The sequence below is a fragment of the Leopardus geoffroyi genome, chromosome C1 (genome assembly GCF_018350155.1).
Source record: "Leopardus geoffroyi isolate Oge1 chromosome C1, O.geoffroyi_Oge1_pat1.0, whole genome shotgun sequence".
Lineage (NCBI taxonomy): Eukaryota > Metazoa > Chordata > Mammalia > Carnivora > Felidae > Leopardus > Leopardus geoffroyi.
Window position 1 is genome coordinate 127799404 of NC_059328.1, and position 22823 is coordinate 127822226.

At 42.4% G+C, this 22823-nt stretch overlaps 2 protein-coding genes across 2 annotated transcripts in view; one reads left to right on the forward strand and one right to left on the reverse strand.

Moving 5' to 3' along the window:
* THSD7B (thrombospondin type 1 domain containing 7B) overlaps nt 1-22823 on the forward strand; it is a 1583569-nt gene that overhangs the window by 103388 nt on the left and 1457358 nt on the right. The window lies entirely within an intron of this gene.
* Nucleotides 18272-22114, reverse strand: CXCR4 (C-X-C motif chemokine receptor 4). Its single transcript, XM_045479672.1, has 2 exons — nt 21988-22114; nt 18272-19860 (listed from the first exon to the last, which is right to left on the reverse strand). Exons 1-2 carry the CDS (start codon nt 22000-22002, stop codon nt 18814-18816), a joined length of 1062 nt encoding a protein of 353 aa, XP_045335628.1. The 5' UTR covers nt 22003-22114; the 3' UTR covers nt 18272-18813.

Below are 22823 nucleotides of genomic sequence, written 5' to 3' on the forward strand. Positions count from 1 at the left end.
AAAATTTATGGATGGCAGCTGAGGTCCTTCTTAGGGTCTTTATGATTTGGGATTAAGATCCTTAAGTGTCTGGGCAACTCATTAGCATGTGCACTCTAGCCACTTGTATGGAGTCAGTGGAGGAAAGGAAATGAAGGAGAAGGATGGGGAAAGAACAAAGAAAAAGTAGGCAGCCATTTTTAGATAATAATAGTTTTAATCATAATAGCCATTATTATTAAAATTATTATTATTATTTCACTGGAGCAGTTAGAAGGCTTCCTTTAAGGGCTAAAGATCACATGCTACCCCCAACTATAGCAGAATAAGCATCTTGGCCAGAATTTACATTCATTTTGAAAGTAAGGGTTTAAATGCCTAATTTAAATTCTAAAACATGAATTTTTAAAAATGTTGGGAAAACAAACATGCAAACAACATTCTACCACACAAAAATCTGAAGGCAGTGTTGAGATGAGAAGCAGTGAGGTTGTATCCTTTCCAGATACACACCATGGCTCTTTCAACATGTGCATCTTTGACTGGCCCACTGGGAGGCTTTTTTTGCCAGTGGATTTGTGTTTGTTGGGCAGGGCTGATGTGTAATACAAAGACTAACGTGTAACCTTGAGCCTGCAACCAAGACCCACATCCCAAGTGCTTCCAAGCCGGATAGTCTCCTTTCCACTCCACTAATGATGAGGTAGTGAGGTGGTGAATCTCAAGATGCCCTTTCCTTGGCAGACTCTCTGCTGTGGCTGTTACCTGCTGGAGCCACCCCATGGGGAATTAGTCATGCAGAGTCCTACGTCACGGAACACGAGGAGTTTTTATAACTCAGTTCCTTTTACAGGGTTTGAGCTGGCCTACCCTTGGCCTTTGGGGTCTAGGTAAAAGTGCCTCCTGTCTACTTTCTGTGAACTGCACGGCCAGGTCAGCATAAACCGGCACTACCCAGGGTTCGAATAGCTTCATAAAGTGTTCATAAGGATCTCCCTGAAAGGAGATTCCTTGAACTTTTCTTGGCACCTTTTCAGTGTTCAATAAATTTTCTCTCATCCTACCCTTCAGTGGCCTTTCCACAGTTGCTGAAAACAAATACTGAGAGGTTAAAAGCTGGTTAAGAACTTCTCTGGTTCACAACAAACATTTATTGTGTAAGTCATCATAGGGATGATTGACATATCTCACTAAGATTCATGGAGGGCTTTTTGCATTAGATAAGAGCTTGATACCTCCAAATATTAAATATATTTATTTACCCAATATAGTTTACACAGCACAGTTTGAAGCATATGAATGGAGGGATTGTAGTGAGGTAAGTAAAATTCAGCTCATGCAAGTGAACTTGTTTTTGTTAACTGAAACAGTCAAGATGGGGCTTTACTCTATGTCTATGCCTATGCTTCACTGTTCCTTGGAAAACTGGAGCATAGCTGGACATCAAGAAGAGAGAAATCAATGCAGACTCCAGCTTCTATATCTACAGAGTCCCCAAGGGCAAGACTTCATCTTGTTCATAATCACAGAGGCTGACACTTACCAGGTGCTTAATAGATGCTGGATAGGGAATTATAGAAGGAACTGAAGCAAAGGGATGTTGGTGAAAAGTGCAATTAGTGGGGCCTGGTGTTTCAGTGGTGCTCATCGATGAGGAAGGTGATTAAATATTAACTTGTATCCTGTTTTAAATACAGAGAAAACATTTTCATGTTTCTTTGACTTTAGATTTTTCATGTGTGAGTTGGAGAGTTGGAGAGTTGGATCAGATAATACCAAAGGTCCTACCACATCTAGCATGCCAAGAATCTATTCCCAATTACTGTACCCAGAGAGTACTATATTTGTACCTTAGTCAATAAATACTGAGTACCCATTAGCTTGGCTCACTCTATTAGCTTGTTGGGGATATGGAATAAATGTACTATGGTCTCTACCCTTAGGAGTTAGAAAGAAAAAAATATCACATAAAATGCAATGAGAAAACAGTTTATTGTTCAACTGTGGCCTCTAAAGATGGCTTCATGAGTGAGGAGTCTTGGAGAATGAGGCTAACTTGGGTAACTAGATAATGGGGAGAAATATCAATCCATGTTGAAGGAAGAGTATGATCAAAGGTGAGAACCAATGGACATGTTTGGAGACTCCGAGAATATGGACATAATTTTAGAATGGGAAGTAGAGAGAAATACATTCGGATAGATAGAATAAAAGCATATTCTAAAGACTGAAGGAAAGTAGAAGGTAGCAAAGGTATTAGAGATACATTATCATTGTCCTCATCTTACCAGGCTTCTGATTAAGCTTCTGATTAAGTTATATAATGGGTCATCCTTCTGGAAATGCTCTCTACTCTTAGCTTCCATAGACCACACATTTTTTTACTTTCCTTCTATCTCACTGGTCTCCTCAGTCTCCTTTGCAAGCTCATCTTCCTCTATCCAATCTCTAAGTATTGGAGGCCCTCGGGGTCCAGTCCTTGGCTCTCTTCTCTATCTACTGTACTTGAGTTAATCTAGCTTCATAACTTTAAATGCCATCTGCATGGAGGTAACTAACTCCCCAATACATATCTCTAACCTCATCTTACCCCTTGGGCTCCTCAGACTCATATTTCCAGCTGCATACTTGACATCTCCACTTAGATACCCCACAGGACCCCCCCTTACATATTAATCACTCCTGCTTCCATATTGATCACTCCCCATTGTGGCTGAGGCTGCTGGTGTCTACCACCATCCTTTTGACTCTTTTTCCTTTAGTAAAATAACTTTCCAATTTTAGCTTAACATACAGCTGTCCAGCCAAAGGCTCTATTTTATGTTCTCCATTTCAGTTAGGTGTGGTCATGTCACTGGCTCTCACCAATGAGATGTCAACAGAAGTGAGGTGTGCCACTTCCAGTTGGTGGCTCCAAAACTGTGCTTTCCTGGTGGGCTGGCAGGCAGTTGGGAAAGCTGAAGGCAGAACAGCTAACTTAGATCCAGAAACAGAAACATTGCATTTAGGATAGCTAAGCTATGCTACCAACCATGGACTCTCTACCTATGGCTTATTATGTGAGAGAGAAATTATTCCATATTCTTTCAGCCACTATGCTCAGGAACCATTTTGTATAGCAGCTTACATTTTATCCCTAACCAATCTACCCAATTTTCCCCATCTCAACAAGTGCTATCTTCATGTACCTAATTTCCTGAGCCAGAAACCTGTTGATGCCTCATTTTTCTTCAAATCCAATTTATCAGTAAATCCTATTGATTGTACCTAAAAAATTATATCTCAGATCCATCCACAACCCAAATTCATTCATAGCTACTACCTTACCTCCAAAGTGATCACCTCGTTTTGGGTTTGGCCCCATATAGCCTGAAGCCAAGGTGTCAGCAGAACCAAATCTCTAGGGGTGGATCCTTCCTTGCCTCTTCCAGCTTCTAGTGGTTGCCAGAAATCCTAGGAGTTCTGTGGTTTGTGGCAGCATCACTTGAATCCTGCCTCTGTTGCCCCCTGGCACCCTCCCTGCATGTCTTCTCTGTGTCTCTTTCTTCCTCCTCCTCCTCCTCCTCCTTCTTCTTTTTCTGCTGCTGCTGCTTCTGCTTCTTCTCTTCCTCCTCCTCCTCCTTCTCCTCCTTTTAATATTTATTTACTTATTTTGTGATAAAGCAAGAGAGAGAGACAGAGAACTCCAAGCAGACTCCGCACTGTCAGCGTAGAGCCCAACTCGGAACTCAGACTCACAAGCCGTGATATCATGACTTGAGCGGAAATCAAGAGTTACACGCTTAACCGACTGAGCCACCCAAGCGCCCCTCTGTGTTTCTCTTCTTATAAGGACAGCAGTCATATTACATTTATGGCTTACCTAATTCCAGTATGGCTTCACCTTAACTAATTATGTCCACAAAGACTCTGTTTTCAAATAAGATCACACTCTGAGGATCCAGTTAGACACGAGGTTTTTTTGGAGGGGTGCGGGGCACTATTCAACCCAGTGTTCTGGAGGTTTAAGGAAACCAGTTTGCAATATTTCAGGTAGGAGGTAAAAAAAGGCCTGACCTATGTTGCATTGAGAATCAAGTGGAAAGTATAACGCCGAATGACAATTGGTCATGATTAAGAAATGATAGACCATAGAATTTTAGGCATGGAAGAGACCTTAGAGGCCTCAAATCTAGTGATTTTCAAGTTAAGCTTCTTATATCCTTCAAATAAGGTACCTCAAGGGTAGCTAGAAAGTCGGGCAAAGGGGCGTAAGTAAGGTTTTCCAGGCCAACCACCCCTTGTATAATCAGAACAATTACAGCTTTATGTTTTAGATGTTTCTCCACAGAAGATTTTGTTTGAAGATTGATTTTGTTATAAATCTCTTCTAAATCTCTCATTTCACTGATCGGGAAATTGCAGCCAATTAAAGAACAAGACAGTGATTCAGAAGTAAATTGCATAGTGTGGACTGTTGGATTTAAGAATGTGGGGAGAAGCCAACCAGAGCGGTACAGGAAATTTACATGAAAGAGAAGAGGTTTAAACCTATTCACCACATTTGTGAAATGCAATGAGAAAACAAAGTTCAATTGTCTTTGTTCCTATAAACTATAGTTCTTTTGGACAGAGATGTGGAATTGGCCCTGTTCCTGGAGCAGGGACACAGGACATAGTAGAAGGAGCCAGGAGATCTGAGTATAATTCTGTCCTGACCACATCAGTGAGCAACAGACTGGACACAGGGATGAAGGGGAGGGAAGTGACATCCAGATTTCACAAGTAAATAATAAGGAGATAGGATGGTATGCAAATGGGGAAAGGTGGTTTGGACAGAGATCTAGTTTATAGAGGACCATTTTTTTTTTTTTTAATTTTTTGGACATATTAGGTTTGAAGTGACACCGGAAAACTAAAATTTTGGCAAGTAAACCTGTGTCTATTTGTAGTGCCCATGACTTTCATTTCGATGATGGACAAGGTAGTGTCTCCTATTCCATGCTGTGGAATAGTGCCTTCCCAAGGGGCCTGTTTTGGGATGCACATTGTAGAGGTTAAAGAAATGGTAACCTGTGACTAGGACCATCATCTCTCACCTGGACCGTGTACATACTCTCTGGCTAAGTGGTCTTCCCAAATCAATTCAGTCTTATTTTAATTTTTTTTCCACATTGCTGTCAGTTATTTCAAAACACAAAGCTGAATGTGTTATCTATTCCTGCTTTAAAACACTTTTCATTGCTCTTAGAGCAAAGATCAAAGTCCTTGATGTGCCTTATGACATGTGCTTATTCAGGTGGGTCTGACCTCTGCCTTGACTTCCTAGCCTCATGTGGCACCACCTCTCCCCCTGGCCTTGGAAATCTAGCCACACTTAGTTTTGCTGACTTCTTCCTGCCCCAGGGCCCTTGTATTTGTCCTTCATGCTGTCCTTTCCTGTACCTTAAACTCTCTCCAAACACACATTCATCGTTAAGATGCCAGCAAAGTCAACATGTCTTAGGGATTTTTCCCCTGACCTAAGTCTAAGTCAGTTTAGATCAGATTCCTTTGTTTCTTTCAGAGCACTAAGCTCAGTTCATAAATATGCACTTTTTGCCTTTGGATATTTGTTTACTGTTTACTTCTCCTACTCTAGGTCCATAGAGCAGGGGCTATGTATGCCTTGCTATGCTTAGCACCTAGCATAGCACCTGGCATGTAATAATGGAATGAATGAATGAATGAATGAATGAATAAAAGCCATAATCCAAATATTTGACTTTTTTAGATTCCAGACTCTAATGTTGAATTCTAAAGCACAACTTTTTTGGGAAGGGGGGTGGCAAATATTGCTTTTGGCTATAGGATTATATCACACTTTAACAAAAATTTAAAATTTAGATCTTCCCACTATATAAGTATTTGGCAAGTTATATTGAGTATTAAAAATACATTTCCTTAAAGACCTTGATTTGGGTTATTAAAGCACTTGCTGAGAGATATTCTTATGTTTTAAGAGTAAAGAAATTGCTTGACTTCAAAAAAAAACAAAAACCTCTCTAGAAAACCAGGTTACTGCTTTGCCTTTTGAGAGCTGCAGTAGCCATGGAGGTGCTGCTCAGAACTCCCTTGAAGAAAGAACTTGCCTAGAGCCTGATGAGTTGACAGTCTCTAGCTGTGAGTGCCTTCAGGCCACAACCAAGCTCCCTAGCAGAGGCCACTATGCTGGCTCTTCCCAGGCAGCCCCCAGGAAATTATTGAGCTTGGTTGGAATGCCAGGACCTGGCCATTTCTGCCCTTTTTTGCTTCTCTACTGGTGCCCTTTCCCCTGGAACTCCCAGTTGGGTTGGCCAAATGGGTTGGCAAACTGGTTTGCTGAGTCTGCATTGTGGTTGGAGGCTCTCTTTTCCCAATACTGCTTCCTCTCTAAGATTACAGTCTGAAGGCTTTCTCTTCCCCATTTCCTTCCTTTCCCTTTGATGTTTCCTGAGCTATCCCCTCCAATAGACCTGTTGCGTTCCTAACACTCTCAGCATCTTCTTCCCAAAACATCCATCCATCATAGGAGGCTTCTAGTAATTTAATGATATAAGATGAAAATTTTAGGATTTCATTTATCTTCATTTTTAAATTTTCTTTTCCTAGCTATTCTCTCTGAAGATTTTTAGTAGCTCAATGTATAAGGCCTACTTCCGAAATGAAGAATAATTCCAGAAGAAAGATAATTCTTGTTTCTAGTCTGTAAACTCCATGAGACCTGAGATTTGTTTGTTTCTGTCATATCCCAACACTTGACATGTAGGAGATGCTCTATGAATATTTGTTGAATGATTGAATGTATACCTTAAGAACCACTTTTTGTTTATATTAAATGGAAGAGACAAGAATAAGATATACTGTAATAGCATTTTAGATACAGGTTGTATTAGTTGGGTAGAGCTGCCCTAACAAAGAGCCACAGACTGGGTGGCTAAAGCAACAGAATAATTTTCTTACAGTTCTGGAGGCTAGAAGTCTGAAATCAAGGTGTCAGCAGGATTAGTTTCTTCTGAGGTCTCTCTTGTTAACTGTAAATGGCCATCTTCTTTCTGTGTTTTTAGATGGCCTTCCCTCTGTGAGGATCTGTGTCTTAATTTCTTCATAAAGATGCCAGTCATGGATTAGGGCCCACAAAGACCTGATTTTAACTCAGTTACCTCTTTTTTTTTTTTTTTAATGTCTATTTATTTTTGAGAGAAAGAGAGAGAGAGAAAGTGCCAGTGGGGGGGGGGGGGTGGGGGGGGGCAGAGAGTGGGAGACAGAGAATCCCAAGCAGGCTCTGTGCTGACCGCAGACAGCCCAATGTGGGCCTCGAATTTATGAATTGTGAGATCATAACCTGAGCCGAAGTCAGATGCTCCGCTGACTGAGCCACCCAGCCGCCCCTAACTCAGTTACCTCTGTAAAGACCCCATTTCCAAATACAGCCACATTCTTTTTTTTTTTTTTTTTCAACGTTTATTTATTTTTGGAACAGAGAGAGACAGAGTATGAACGGGGGAGGGGCAGAGAGAGAGGGAGACACAGAATCGGAAACAGGCTCCAGGCTCTGAGCCATCAGCCCAGAGCCCGACGCGGGGCTCGAACTCACGGACCGCGAGATCGTGACCTGGCTGAAGTCGGACGCTTAACCGACTGCGCCACCCAGGCGCCCCCAAATACAGCCACATTCTGAGGTACTGAGAGTTAGCACTTCAACATTTGAATTTTGAGGGATACAATTTAGCCCATAACAGAGGCCCATAAAAACATGCCAATAAAGAACTCTGGTTTAAGATGTTTTACTTTGTACGGCGCCTGGGAGGCTCAGTTGGTTAAGTGTCCGACTTCGGGTCAGGTCATGATCTCACGGTTGGTGAGTTCGAGCCCCGAATCAGGCTCTGTGCTGACAGCTCGGAGCCTGGAGCCTGCTTCGGATTCTGTGTCTCCTTCTATCTCTGCCCCTCCCCAACTTGTGCTCTGTCTCTCTCTGTCTCTCAAAAATAAATGTCAAAAAAAATTTTTTTAAGATGTTTTACTTTGTATTGGGTGCAGATAGAAATAGAAATAAAATACAATAAAATAATACGAAAAATAAAAATTATATGAAACAAAGCAAATGTCTGATTTACAACCAAAGAGTTATATAGGTATATCTAAAAATCAGACAATAAAGTATGTTTCATAAAAAAGAAACAAATTACAATTCGTAAATGACCATATGATTGAAACTACCAATGGAAATTTCTTTACTGTGTGGACTTAAAATCTAAATCTAATCAGATAGTATTTTTCTCACTAAAACACATATTTTTTGAAGAGAGTTTATATTCATGGTAGGACAGTTTGTTTCCCAGAATAATACAAATTATGAGATTATTACTTATTAAAACATTAATTTGATTTTAACCACACTAAAAATGTTAATTTTTCCTTTCCAGTCCCTGTTATCCGCCTGATTCCTGAGCCTATCAAAGTAATAAAATAACGGACCTGGGGTATGCCCTCCACAAAAGTGAACATTGGTCTTTTTCTGCTGGCATTTCTTACCTCTGAAACTTGCATTATGTTACATGCTGTAAACCACCATTGTTGTGTGCTGCTATATTTTGGGGACTTATTAGAATGAAGGAAGTTCTTCCCTAACATGACATTTCCTTTCTAATACAATACAAAAATGGAGTATTTAGGGTTGACCACTTATACATTGTTCCCATTTCAGGCCCCACGGTACTGCCGTCATGTATGAATGCCTAACCCTTTTAGAGATTTCCTTTAAGGTTTTCTGGTATGTTTACTTTCCTGTGGGTTATAAAAGACCTGACCTCTCTGGGAGAAGTCTTTTGAGAAACCCCAGATGCATATCACCTCTATGAGGTCCTTAACTGGCCAGCCTTGTAAAGATGGTGCCATGACTGTGTATTGATTTGAGACTGTTTCACTCATCATAAACCCAGTCTGGCCTGTGACTACCATTCTCCTCTATTTGTGGAATTCTCTAGAACCCTTCCATGGATCATGACTGTCAGTTCAGGAACACTGGATTATATCCAATTCTCTATCAGGAATATAATATTAAGATTTCTACTACTAGTGAATTCTACTACCAGAATCTAAATACCTTGAGGGTAATGTACATGTCTGATTTGTTAAAAAATGTAAAACTGTTAAAAGATAAACTGAGGCATAGTAAAAAGTTCTAAGAGTTTCTTTGAGCAAAAATTGATCAGAATATGGTAGCATCAAACCAGAAGTGGTTAGGGGTGCTCCTTGATAGAAGCTGGGAGAAAGACTTACATAGAAAAGATGCAGAAGTAAAGAAAGGAAGTTATTTGATTGACTATACCCTAAAGCCTGTTGGCTATTTGTGATTGCTTGTCCTTAGCATTTTGATTTTGTAACTTTAAGCATTTACTCAGGCTTAGATTTTGATTTGCTTAAGTAGGCTAGCTACCCTGGTGGCTTAGAGCCACCTCAGTATACCAGCCTTCTCCTTTAATTAGTTTGACACTAAAAATGCCAAGTTCACTTCAGGTCAACAATCATTTATTTAGCACCTACGTGGGCCCTGAGCTGATTAAAAAAAAAAAAAAGGAACAGACTGGGTTCCTATCTTGGAGTGTTTATAGCCTAGGAAGGAGCTTGTACACTTCCTTCTTCCCTGCCCTATACCTTTTAAAACAAACTGATTGTCTTTTCATTATTCATTACAGTAAGTTTGGAAAATACAGAGAAACCAAGATTTAAAAATCAACAAAAAAGCCTATGACTTAACTACTGCTAATGACATTTTAATTTATCTTTTTTTAATGTGCATAGACTTTTCAAAATGTTTATAATCAGACATCATGCACAATTTTACTTCTTTCATTTCACACATCATAAACATTTTCCAGTGGCCTGTGTAAACGTGATTTAAGAAGCTACATTATATTCCAGTGAGTGGATTCACCATAGCTTCCTTAATCCTCATTTTGCTGCCAGATATTTATTCAATCTCCTGCCTTTTTTAAAATTCTAAGTGCAAAACTCAACTTTGTGCACAAAATATTTTTAATATTTAGGATTGTTTCCTAAAATTAAGTGTCCAGAAGTGGCCTCTCTGTGTCAGAGGGAATGAGCAGCACAGCTTCTGGAGCATGTGGCAGTGACTTTGGGAGGGTCTGGTCCATTTGCACCTGACCAGTAGCACTTTATGATGCCTGACTCACAGCATCCTTACACTTGAGACACTGTTACTCTGAAAATGTTTGCTAGTGTGATAAGTGAAAAGTATTGTGTTGTTTTGATTTTTATTTATTTGGTTGCCAGTGAGGTTGAACATTTCCTCATATTTTTGTTTATCTGTTTTATTTCCTCTTTCATAAATTGGCACTTTATGTCCTTTCTCATTTTATTTATTATTTCTCACACATCTCTCTCTCTCTCTGTCTCTCACTTTTCAGTCCATACTGATAGAATTTTGGCTTAGCAGGGATTTTTCCCCCCGAGGCCACTTTAGCCAGTTTAGCTTGTCTTCTTTCACTCTGGACCATGGTGACTGACCAGTCATTTTTGTATTGTCATGCACATAGAACCCACTTTAAAACAGAAAGTACTTTAAAGTTGCTTCAGCTTCTTGGAGTCTTCTGAGGCAGAAGTTGGGCTTCTCATCTTGGAAAGAATGTTCTATAAAGTAAGGAAGTTCAATTGGGGACATGTTTAGTAAGCGACATAATAGTGGCAGCCACTTGGAGATTCGTTCTGACATTCCCACAAGGCACCTGAAGGCTAAAAGGGAATAACAGAATTATCCTCACTTCCCCAAAAGCTGGGGTGAGGTCCAAAAATGCTTTCTGCACCATTGATTTTTCTTGGGCTTTTGTGGCTCAGCTTGTGGCTATGAAACACTATTCATTGCTGTGGATTATGGCTTTTTCTTTTGTTCTATTTACTGACTGGCAAGCTGCTGCCAAAAGTTGTGACTGGTAATTATCATTTTTGGAGGAGCACAGCCTGTGCTCACGAGAAAGGTTAGTCAGCACCCCACTAGGTTTTATTGGTGGGATGTCGTCGTTCTAACTATGGGGAGCTCTAAAAGGAGATGCCACCTTCACCTGCACTCTGGGAGATGAGAGTGGTAGAGGACAAAAGTGGATACAAAGGCAATTCTGCTCTCACAGACCTTTCTTTCCTAAATAATAGACCTAGTAAGATAGCAGAATCTTGCCAACCAATATGGCACAAAGCAGCACACAGACCCATTTGAGGTCCCACCTATGAAAGCATTTTGTGAATGGTAAAGAGCTTTACAAGTGGTAGGTGTCTTATTTTTGCAAATAGGTGAACCTCACTGGTTCATTGGGTTTCTTCCTGGTTCCTTAAACTTAAAAAGTAAACTTTCCTATATTCAGAGTTTCACTTATTCATTCATGTTTATTGAATTTCTACTATATTTTAAGCGTTGTTTAGACCAGGGGTCAGCAAACTGTAACCCTCAGGTCAAATTTGACCTGCCACCTATTTTTCATAGCCTGAGATCAAAGAATGGTTTTTACATTTTTATAAAATTATAAAGGAAGAATAATATTTTATGATACTTAAAAATCATATGAAATTCAAATTTCAGTGTCCACAAGTAAAGTTTTATTGGAACACAGCTACACCCATTCATTTATGTATTGTTTCTGGATGCTTTCCTGCTACAATGGCAGAGTTGGGTAATTATGACAGAAACTGTATGGCCTGCTGAAGCTAATATATTTACTACCTGGCCCTTTACAGAAAAAGCTTTCCACTTCTGCTCTAGACACTGGAGTTACAGCTATAAACAAGATAGACATTATTCTTGCATCTATGTATATATCATTACCTTAAAGATGGTCCCAGTGGGACTCACCCTTGATCCTGGCTTTAGAAACATCAGTTCTTTTTTTTTTTTAATTTATTTTTTAATTTATTTTGAGAAAGATAGAGAGCAAGTGGGGGAGGGGCAGAGAGAGAAGGAGACAAAATCTCAAGCAGGCTCCACACTGCCAGTGCAGAGCCCGATGCAAGGCTTGAACTCATGAACCATGAGATCATGACCTGAGGCAAAACCAAGGGTTGGATGCCCAACCAACTGAGCCACCCAGGCACCCCTATAAATATTGGTTCTCACCAACTGAGCTAACCTTATATAATTTTAGCCAACATTGGCACAACCTTATGGAATCTGATTATTTTTTCATCAAATCAAATGAAATCTATGAATTAACTCTGTTAGACTGCAAAGGTCTCTGCACTTAAGACATTAAAGTAGTTAAGAAGCAAAATTTATTTTAAAAATGAAACAAGAATAATGGCAATGACACACAATAGCTGCTTTTAACTTTTCAAAAGCCTTTTATTTGTGCTAGCTTATATGCGACAGACTTCATGTGCTAAGAATTTGGGATGGAAAAGCTCACTTTGGACTGATAGAGACTGAGTAGGCTTGCCAGAGGAAGTAGGATGTGGCCCAGAATGATGGTCTTGATTTCCTTCTTCAATTCCAGCGCCTAACAAGTTGTCTCCTGTGGACAGATGGCCAAGAAACTGCCTTTAGGGCTCTTTCCCATATCCGATGGTTTGGCAGAATTTCTGCTCTTATCTTCATGACGTGAACAGACAGCCACCATTGAACTGGTGAAACAGGAAGACCAGGATTGGAAGCTTCTCAACTAGCTTTCGAGGTGGGCAGGGGTCTGCTTTTCCCTAAATGGGGAATCAGTGGAAGCAAAACTGGGAGTGAGAGGGTATTAAGTAATAGAAAAATTGGGTGGGTGGGTGGAAACTTTGAGATCTTAAAATGTAAGGCAGTTTGGAAAGTCTGAAAGTCCTTTAGCTAACTTAGCAGTGTATCTAGAACACGAAAGGATTACATTGTCTACTATACTGTGAGCAGCTTTCATACCTGCCTGGCCCAGGGTGTTGTTCAATAAATTATTCAATTAAAGAATGTCTGGGGCGCCTGGGTGGCTCAGTCAGTTAAGCATCCTACTTTGGGTCAGGTCATGATCTCACGGTTCGTGGATTTGAGCCCCACATCAGCCTCTGTGCTGACAGCTCAGAGCCTGGAGCCTGCTTCACATTCTGTGTCTCCCTCTCTCTCTGCCCCCCCCCCCCCCCCGCTCATGCTCTCTGTCTCTTAAAAATAAACATTAAAAAAAATTAAAAAAAAAAAAAAGGAGAAGAATGCCTGGAAGGGGCTCCTGGGTAGCTGAGCCCCCTAAGTGTCCAAGTCTTGATTTTGGCTTAGGTCATGATTTCATGGTTTGTGAGATCGAGCCCTGTATTAGGCTGTTCTTTGACAGCATGGAGCCTGCTTGGGATTCTCTCTCTCCCTCTCTCTCTACCCCTCCCCTGCTTGCGCATGCACATGCGTTTTCTCTCTCTTTTTAAAAAAATTTTTTTTAACATTTATTCATTTTTGAGAGACAGAGAGAGACAGAGTGCAAGCAGGGGAGGGGCAGAGAGAGAGGAAGACACAGAATCAGAAGCAGGCTCCAGGCTCTGAGCTGTCAGCACAGAGCCTGACAGGGGGCTCGAACTCACGAACCACGAGATCATGACCTGAGCTGAAGTCAGATGCCCAACCAACTGAGCCACCCAGGCGCCCCTCTCTCTCTCTTAAAATAAGTGCATAAACTTAAAAAAAAAATGCTTAATTTGTAAAAAAAAAAAAAAAAAAAAAACCTGAAAAAATGAGCGAAGGAGGTCAAGTCATATGCAAGCATTAATCAGAATGCTTACAGTGTGGTGTGCTCTTAGGAATAGAAATTCATGGCTGTTCATTCATTTGTTCATTCAATAAATATTTATTGAGCTCCTATTTATTGCCAGGCACTTAACCCCATTTTACTTCAGTGTCTAATAGTGAAAATCTTTGTAAAATATCAGTGTCTGCTTTGTTGCTCTACAAAGTACAATCACGCAAGTGTCTGTGATTGAACCCTGAAGAGGATTGAAGAGCATAGAATATATTTTTGACCTCATGGTTATTCTCCTGGCTAACATGATAGAAAATGACAAAGTTACTGTAGTGCTTAAGAAGGTACACTGTGGTGTCAGACTGCCTGTGTACAAATTTAGGCTTTCCCACTCATACATTTGTGATGTTGGATAAATTTTGCCTTGGTTTCTCCATCTGTAAATAGTCAAATAATAATACCTACTGCATAGGGCGGTTGTGAAGATCAAATAATCAAAGTACCTTGGCGTATAGGAAGCCCTCAAGATGTATGGTGACTGTTTTTGTTATTACACAGAAGTCAACCTAGAAAAGATAGCGACATTTGGATTGAATATGTTGAGTACTTGAGGATGTGCCCCAGAACGTGGTGGTTCTGCTTCAGTGACATTGATAGTATACATAGGAGAAAGGACATAACTCCTTTCTTGTAGCTTAACTTCTTTGAGGGTGTTCTTGCCTGAAAATGGAGAGAGTAATATCTAACCGGAAGGCCCTTCTGAGGAGCACATGGATGAGGGTGCCTGGAATTCAGTTAGCTCTCAATAAACATTACTTTCCTTCTGACAGAGTCAAATAGGAGGAAGTAATTCCCTTTAATTAAGAGTGTTGATGAGGTGGGTTCTAGTTAATTGAACTGTAATATGTAAATCAATTTAATCATGCACTGGCTCTACCAGATAAACATCCAGCACCTGGCTATGGTTTGGTTGAGCACCTCTATTTGTTTGATTTTGAAAAATTCTTCCCCCCTTCTGTGGCTTCTTAACACTGCGGAACCCTCCACTCAAGCTGCAAACAGTTTGCATTTTCAGTTGAGAGAAGGATTTTCGGAAGGTTTCAGATTTTAATTGTTGGACTTAATAGGATTGATTTAAATTAATCCAAGTCATTTGCAGACAATGAAACAATGGCCTGGTACCTCATCACTCCTTGTTTATTTTCTAAGTAAAAGGAGAAAAGTGGGAAGTGTTCCAAATGGAGTCACGGGCTGTGGTGAGGATTGAGTAAACACTGTGGTCTTTGGGGAGACAGATATTGGGTGCAAGCTGGAGAATCTGCAGCAGTCACCCTCTGCCATTTATTGCCCTTTGTGGGATAACTTCCTAGCATAGCATGAGAGAAGAAGACCAACAGAAGTAAAGGTGGAAGAGAATGGTGTGTGTGGAGTAAGGGGGAATGAGAATGCACTGAAGGGAGACCCAGTAGAGGGGCTGAAGGGAGGCTCTGGAACTCTGCCCATTGATAATTTCATGGGATTACACTGCTTGGATATATCCTTTTTTTCATAATTATTATCATCCCATGGCCCTCATCTTGAAAAAGCATTCTCAGTCTTGAGCACTATTGGACACTTTGGGCTGAAAAACTGTAGAATGTTTTGCAGCATCCCTGGCCCTTACCCACTAGATGCCAGTAGCAATTTACCTACCCACCTGCCCACCCATCCCAGTATAATAACTCAAAATGTTTCCAGAGTTTACCAAATATTTCCTGGGGGGAGGGGGGGTGGGGAATCCCCCCCCCCCCCCCAGGTGAGAGCTACTGCTTTGAAAGGATTCATTTCAACATTTCTCATAGTCTGTGCTCATAGAAAGGTCATTTCTCTGGCTAACTTTTGGATCTCCAGCACTGACTGGCTAAGCTACATTGACAGCCAAGTAGAGACCTCCTCAAAGTGGGTTGGGTATGAGACCGTACAATGCCAGGCTGCAATGGCATGTTTTTAAGGGTTAGGGGATGCCTAGATTATTTTCTAAAATAATGTGAATTTTTCCTTTCAGTGGTCCTTGCCCCTCCTAAGTAAGTATTACATGGAAATAATGACAACTCACTTCTCGTTGTGGAGCCTTTACTATCTGACAATAAGCTTGGAGAAAGTCAAGTTTGTTAAATTGTTAAAATAAAACCTGTAGGTTATCCTCCTAAAAGAGTACTCCAGAATTATTATTTTAACATAGGCATAACCACAAAAGGAGGCTGAGAAGCCCACAGTAGGGGGAGGTGAATTGCCGACTGGCATTTTGGGAAAACAAAGGCTTTGCAAGATAAAAACATCTTCTTTCCTCCCCAGTTAAAGGCTTACTGTTATTAATAGCTCAGATGTCATATTTATGCCATTAGTGGCAGCATGCATACAATTTAAATATTTTAGCTTCCATTATACAACTGGATCTACATTACTGACCTTCAAGGGCCCCATTCATAAGGGATGAGGAGAGGGAACAATCAGCTACTTCATGTGAGGGCTGACTAGCAGACTGGGTTTCCCAGCATTGTCGAACAAACCACGACACAGGGAACGCTTTGGAGCAGCTCAGAACGTGGCAGGGTGGGGACAGAGAATGATGGGGAGGTGGGGCTTTCAGGGCTGGGTGAGAGCCAAAGCTTTTTTTTCTTTTTTAAAAAGAGTTATCCCACCTTTGTTCTAAGGGAGAATGAAATATCCATTAAGACTGGTGACACTGGGAATTTTGTTTCAGCTCGGTTCCTTTTGTTGTGACTCCAGGGTAAAGGAGAGGAATCTGGGGTGACTAGGTTTCAAGCCAAGATGAGAAAGAAAACGAATTCCTTCCAAGGATTTCTTCTATTGTCTCAAGAATAAATATTTATAGAGAAAGTTCAAGTGAAGTCTTTTACAATGGTCGTGGTTTTAAGAGTAACCCTTTGAAAGAGTACATGTAAAACTATGCTTAAATGAAGGGTGATCCAATTAGGCTTCCCAGGGAAAACGAAGAAACCTCAAGATAATTTCCTATATAAAATCTAATTGTGTTCTCAAGTGGCATAAGAATACCACTCTGAATTATTCCAGATCCATATACTGCAGCAGAAATGTACAGCCAAATTGGATTCTATTTTAAGTAATTAAGTTATTTCCCTTCAAAGGATCTATAATTTGCCTTCAACAAATGTGATTTGCCTCAGAAAGATAATACATTGCAATTTTTCCTCCAAAATAGATTTTCTGTGCCGGAAACAATTACGAAAAGTAGACCAAATATTGCCTTAATTATATCCTGGATATTATCTTTGAGTGCATGCCTGGAGTGCCCTGTTTGTGATCCAAAATGAGATAGGTATGGCTGCTATATAGTTTAGAAATTATCTTTAAGCAGAGACTGGAGCTGAAATTTACTCAAGAGCCTGGGGCTTGCACAATGGTATTGTCAATAGCTATGGGTGTTGTTACATAAGACTCCAAACTCTTGTGCAAAATGTGGGCAATCAGGAGCTTGCTTCAGTGTACCTTTTTTTTCCGAGCTCTGAAAGCATGAATTTAACTTTTATCTGCTTGGCTAATCCCTTCAGGTGCTAGGTGTTACAATAGATTAAGTGTGGAGATTTGCATAGAAGATATTGCAAGAGGGGTATTTTGGGTATTTTGGGCATGGTTAATTTTATGAAGAAAACATTCACTTTTGGCTTTATTTTCAACAGTTCAGTTGACTTACGACCAGGTGTTCTGGGGGACAATAGTGGGTGCAGTGAAGAACAAGTGCTGGAATGATGAATGGAATCAACCCCTGGTTTGTCCCCTTGAAAGTGCAAGTTGTGGAAAGTCTCTGAATCTCAGTTCCTTTGTGTGAAAAAGGAGTGATGGTATCTAGGTTGAGATGATCAGAGGAGAAAAGCTTGCAATCCTTGGCACAGCCCAGACCTAGATTATACAAGGGGTCAGTTGTTGTAAAATCTAAAACATGGTAACACATACTTTTTTTCCTTTGCACACGTTTATCCTTCAGAAAGATTATTTTTCATAGGAACAGGAACTGGCTGGATGTTTCTAAATGTCTAGGAGTTGAAAGTGGTTAAATCTTAAGATTTCGAAGACAGATTCCCTGGTTTGGAATACTAGCTGTGCTACTTGTCACATGCCTTTAACCAAGTCACTTAGGACTTCTGTGCCTCAGTTCCCTGCTCTACAAGATGTAGTTCTATTGGGGCACTTGGGTGGCTCACTCGGTAGAGCATTAGACTCTTGGTTTTGGCTCAGATGATCTCACAGGTCCATGAGTTTGAGTCCTGCTTTGGGCTCTTTGCTGACAGCCTAGAGCCTGAAGGTTCTCTGTCTCCCTTTCTCTCTGCCCCTCCCCTGCCTGCACGCTCTCTCAAAGTAAATAAATAAACTTTAAACTTAAAAAAAAAAAGAACTATAGTTCTATTAATAGTAATGTTATTATTATTAATTGAGCCAGAGTTCCTATCAGAGATTTGTGATAAGGGTTAAATAAAATATTACAACTAGGATAGGACCTGACATGCCATAAATGTATTATTATTTTTGCCTTCTGTCAGCCAAAGGAATGTCAACAGAAATCAGAACATAACAGCGAGTAAGTTTATCATGAACTTTTTATTAACAACTTGATACAAAGACTGTACATTGTAGGTGCTGCAATCAATCCACTTCAGAAAACTAAAAAAACCAGCATTTCTATATCACTTCAGGCTTTGGTTATTAAGTGCCACCTTCTACAGCAAAATCACATAGTGTAACCAAACAATTTAAGAACAGGAAAAAGAAAATGTTCCATTGGAATGGAGAGATTATTTATGTACAAACAGCTGAGGATCATTTCTAGCTTAAGTGATTCACTACACACTCTGGAATGTTTAGTTCTCTTTTCTACAGTTTTACAACCAGACATACAGCAACTAAGAACTTGGCCACAGGTCCTGCCTAGACACTCATCAACATGAAACAAAAAAATATTTATATAAATAAGTCAATTAAACCTCATAAAAACTAAAGAAACACAAGGAAAAAAATCCAACAGTCAATAAAAACTGTACAGTATCAGTCAGTCTTTTATATCTGAAAAATGTGTAACTTAAAAAAAAGAAAGTTCTTTAATGTATACAAGTCTTTTAGATCAGTGTTAGCTGGAGTGAAAACTGGAAGACTCGGACTCAGTTGAAACAGAAGAATGTCCTCCCCGCTTCCCTTTGGAAAGGATCTTGAGGCTAGACCCTCTGCTCACAGAGGTGAGTGCATGCTGGGCAGAGGTTTTAAATTTGGCTCCAAGGAAGGCATAGAGGATGGGGTTCAGGCAACAGTGGAAAAAGGCTAGGGCCTCGGTGATGGAAATCCACTTGTGCACAGTGCTCTCAAACTCACATCCTTGCTTGATGATTTCCAGGAGGATGAAGGAATCGATGCTGATCCCTATGTAGTAGGGCAGCCAGCAGGCAAAGAAAGCCAGAATGAGGATAACTGTGGTCTTGAGGGCCTTGCGCTTCTGGTAGCCCTTGGAGTGGGAGAGCTTGGAGATGATAATGCAATAGCAGGACAGGATGACAATACCTGGCAGGATAAGGCCAACCATGATGTGCTGAAACTGGAATACCACCAACCACGAGTCATTGGGATAGAAGCGGTCACAGATATACCTCCCATCTGCCTCTCTGACATTAGCAAAGATGAAATCAGGAATAGTCAACAGGAGGGCAGGTATCCAGACACCAACATAGACCACCTTTTCAGCCAACAGCTTCCTTGGCCTCTGACTGTTGGTGGCATGGACAATAGCCAAGTACCGATCCAGACTGATGAAGGCCAGGATGAGGACACTGCTGTAGAGGTTGACTGTGTAGATGACATGGACTGCCTTGCACAGAAACTTTCCAAAATACCAGTTTGCCACAGCATCAACTGCCCAGAAGGGAAGTGTGAGGACAAAGAGGAGGTCTGCCACAGATAGATGCAATCTGTACTTGTCTGTCATGCTTCTCAGTTTCTTCTGGTAACCCATGACCAGGATGACCAATCCATTGCCCACTATGCCAGTCAAGAAGATGATGGAGTAGACAGTGGGCAGAAAGATACGGTTGAAATGTGCATTTTCCTCCCGGAAGCAGGGTTCCTTCATGGAGTCATAGTCGCCTGAACCCAAGTCATCTTCGGTGTAGTTATCTGAAGGGTATATCTGCAAAAGAAGCAAGGGAATGGATATTAACTTTCAAGTACAGTTGGCATTCTCCAAGTTCAAAAACATGTCTCTGGAATTTTTAAAAAGCAATTAACAAAACCCAACTCAGCCCAGGCTTCTTCAGGACATTCTCCTCCCACTGAAGTAGTGAGGGAAGGGCACAAGAGAATTATTACAGACTGCTCCAGCCCTCTTCCCCATGTTCCCCCAAGTCCCTTCATTATATCACTCTTTAGTAGAATCAGTTACAAAATTCTTTGTTTAGAACAAAAGGGCGCTGAGATTCAGAAGGTTTCAAAGTCACATCTTTTCTAACTCTTCTACCCCGCCCACTAGGGGGAAGAAAAAAACCTTGGGAGGGAAAAAAACCAAAACAAAACACAAAGAGGCCACTCCTAGACGGAGGGGGTGGGGGTGTGTGGACAGACGGGGAGTGGGGGCCAAATCTCCAGTTCTGAGGAGCTGGGATTAACTTTTGGTATGAAGATTCGCCAGGACAGGGAAGATATAAGGAGGAAGGAGCACTGGGGCGGGGGAGGGGGGGGGTCCCAAAGACTTTCCCCTGAGGCACAAAACATTGCCTTCCCCACGCTCATCTAAACACAAAACCATTCTGCCATTCTGTACTTCAGGCAACATGTAGTGGGGAAGGAGAAACTGGCCTGAAGCGCAGGGCCTTTGGAGCTTGGGGTACTGAACAGGGGTTTTAGTAAAAGATACCCCACACACACCCCTGCAGCTGGCATTCCCCAGGGGCCTGAGTCTTTCTGCCCTATGTTTATCTATTGACGCGTTTGGGAAGCTAGGGAGTGCAGCATTTTCCTGGGAGGGGAAGGTCACGGGGTCTGCACTCATGGTCCTCGCCCCAAGTTTCATTTCCTCACTGCCCGGGTCGCTTCCCACCCCGCCACTGACCCAGTAAATGGGGTCGGAGGTCTGCAGCTGGAAGCCTCCAGGCGGAGGGCGCACTGAGGGCCGGGTGGTCCAACTCCGGACCTCCGCGGCTGCCCACCACGCCCACGCCACTGCCAGCAGCTACAGCTCCCTGGGTTCCGTCCGGCAGCACACCAAGTTCAGTCCCACAGGGTGCTGGGGAGAAAATGGGCGGCTCCTCCGTAAGCGCCTTTGAATTGCGCGCCGCTGGGGGGAAACGAAAAGCCTTCCTGGTAAGGGGTTTTCAAAAGTCTCCAGGAAACCACCAACGGTTAAACAGAGCAATTGGGATCGGTGAGAGCCAAACGGTCTCCCCACATGCACCTGCCCGTCTACGCCGCAACTACCGGCAGCCCAGGTGCCCTCCCAAGCCCTTAACTCCACCCTTAGTCCCCGCCGCGCACACCTCGGGGGTGCTGCTCCGCAGTGACTGTTTAATACCGCTTCCTCTGTACGATCTCAAATTACCGAACCCTGGGGTTCACTCGCGGAGCTTCCATTGCCAGCGAGGTCTCCCCCTCAATCCCTAGGCGCGGGGGCTGTTCCAGGTCACCTCCCTGCTGCGGCCAATTCTCAGACCTCTCTGGCGAGTAACATCTTGGGTGCGCTCGCCTTTCCCGCCCTCTGCTCACTGTGCGGGGGTACTGACACAGCTCCGCCGACTGTGCAGAGTTCAGCGAACACGCGCCCAACCGTAAGACTGGTCACCAGGAGCCTCTGCCTTAAATTAAACAGGGGCACGGTCTCTCTCTGGGAACGCGGCCCGAGCGCACCGCCTTCCACCTCTAAATTCAGATCATGTAATACACTGCAAATAAACTCCCGCGCTCCTGCGGGAGACCCTTAGTCTGAGTCCGGGAGCAGTGCGCACGCCTTCTCTGCACTTGTGCACAGAATGTTCTTATGTTTGCAAACAGCATGTAAGCCTAACGCGCACCGCAGGACTCAAGGGGGAGACACACGCAGCTACCAAACCGTCGTTCCAATATTTTCTCCTCTACTTACAGAGAAAAAGATGCCAATCCTAACCCACCCCCCTGCCCCTCCAGTGGAACCATGCTCACGAAAACTCCTTTCCATGCATCTCTGGGGTACCCACATTCTGGTCGCTTCTGCCCTCTCGGAAAGAGGTTGCGCTCTAAGTTTACGAGTTTGTACATTTAAGAAAAAGCAGGTTGAAACTGGACTTACACGAAACCCGTCCATGGTAACTACTCGCTCTCCAGCCGCAGTGGTTACCGGGGCACCCAAGTCGTCTGGGTCACTTTGCTACTTGCTGCCGCAGCCAACAGACTGAAGTTTCTGCGCGAAGCTGGACTTTTATAAAAACACGCTCGGCTGGCAGCGCATGCGCCGCGCGGGTGGGCGGGCGGGGCAGGGAGGAGAAAGGCGGGGTGGGGGAGAGACGTATGGGAGGAGGGCGTGAGGGAAGGGTGCTGGCACTCGGGCAGTTCCAGTGAAGTTAATTAGGGTAAACCTGGGTAGACCTCGAGGGGCTGCTGTTAGCTGGAGGTCACCTTGTGAGTCTTGAGCTGTGGAGAGCATCCCGGAGGCGTTCCCCAACCCGGGAAAGCAGGATGCGCACGGGCGACCTGTGAGTCCCTGTGTGGGGCATCCATCCTTGCTCACGTGGATGGGATTCCAGACCCGGGAATGCTACAAATGGAGACACTGAGGCCCAGAGGAGGGAAGTGACATGCCAGAATAACTCAATCAGTAGGCGGCAATGCTGGAAGTAGGTCCAGCATCTGACTCCATTCCCAGCGCATTCAGCAGATGCAACACATTCGGAAAATAAGCAAAGATTCTTCAGAGCACCACTATACAGAGCATAACCATACATGCACACCCACAGTACTAGTACTAGCATCAGGTACACATAATCAGGAAACACTTTCAGAAGAGGGTAGGATTCTTTGGCATAATTAAGGAGGAAGACTGTGATGGAGAAGTAGATGTGTATTTCCGGGCAACTAATTCGTGAGTAGTATTAAAAAAAAATATGGAAGTGTGTGTGTAACAGATCA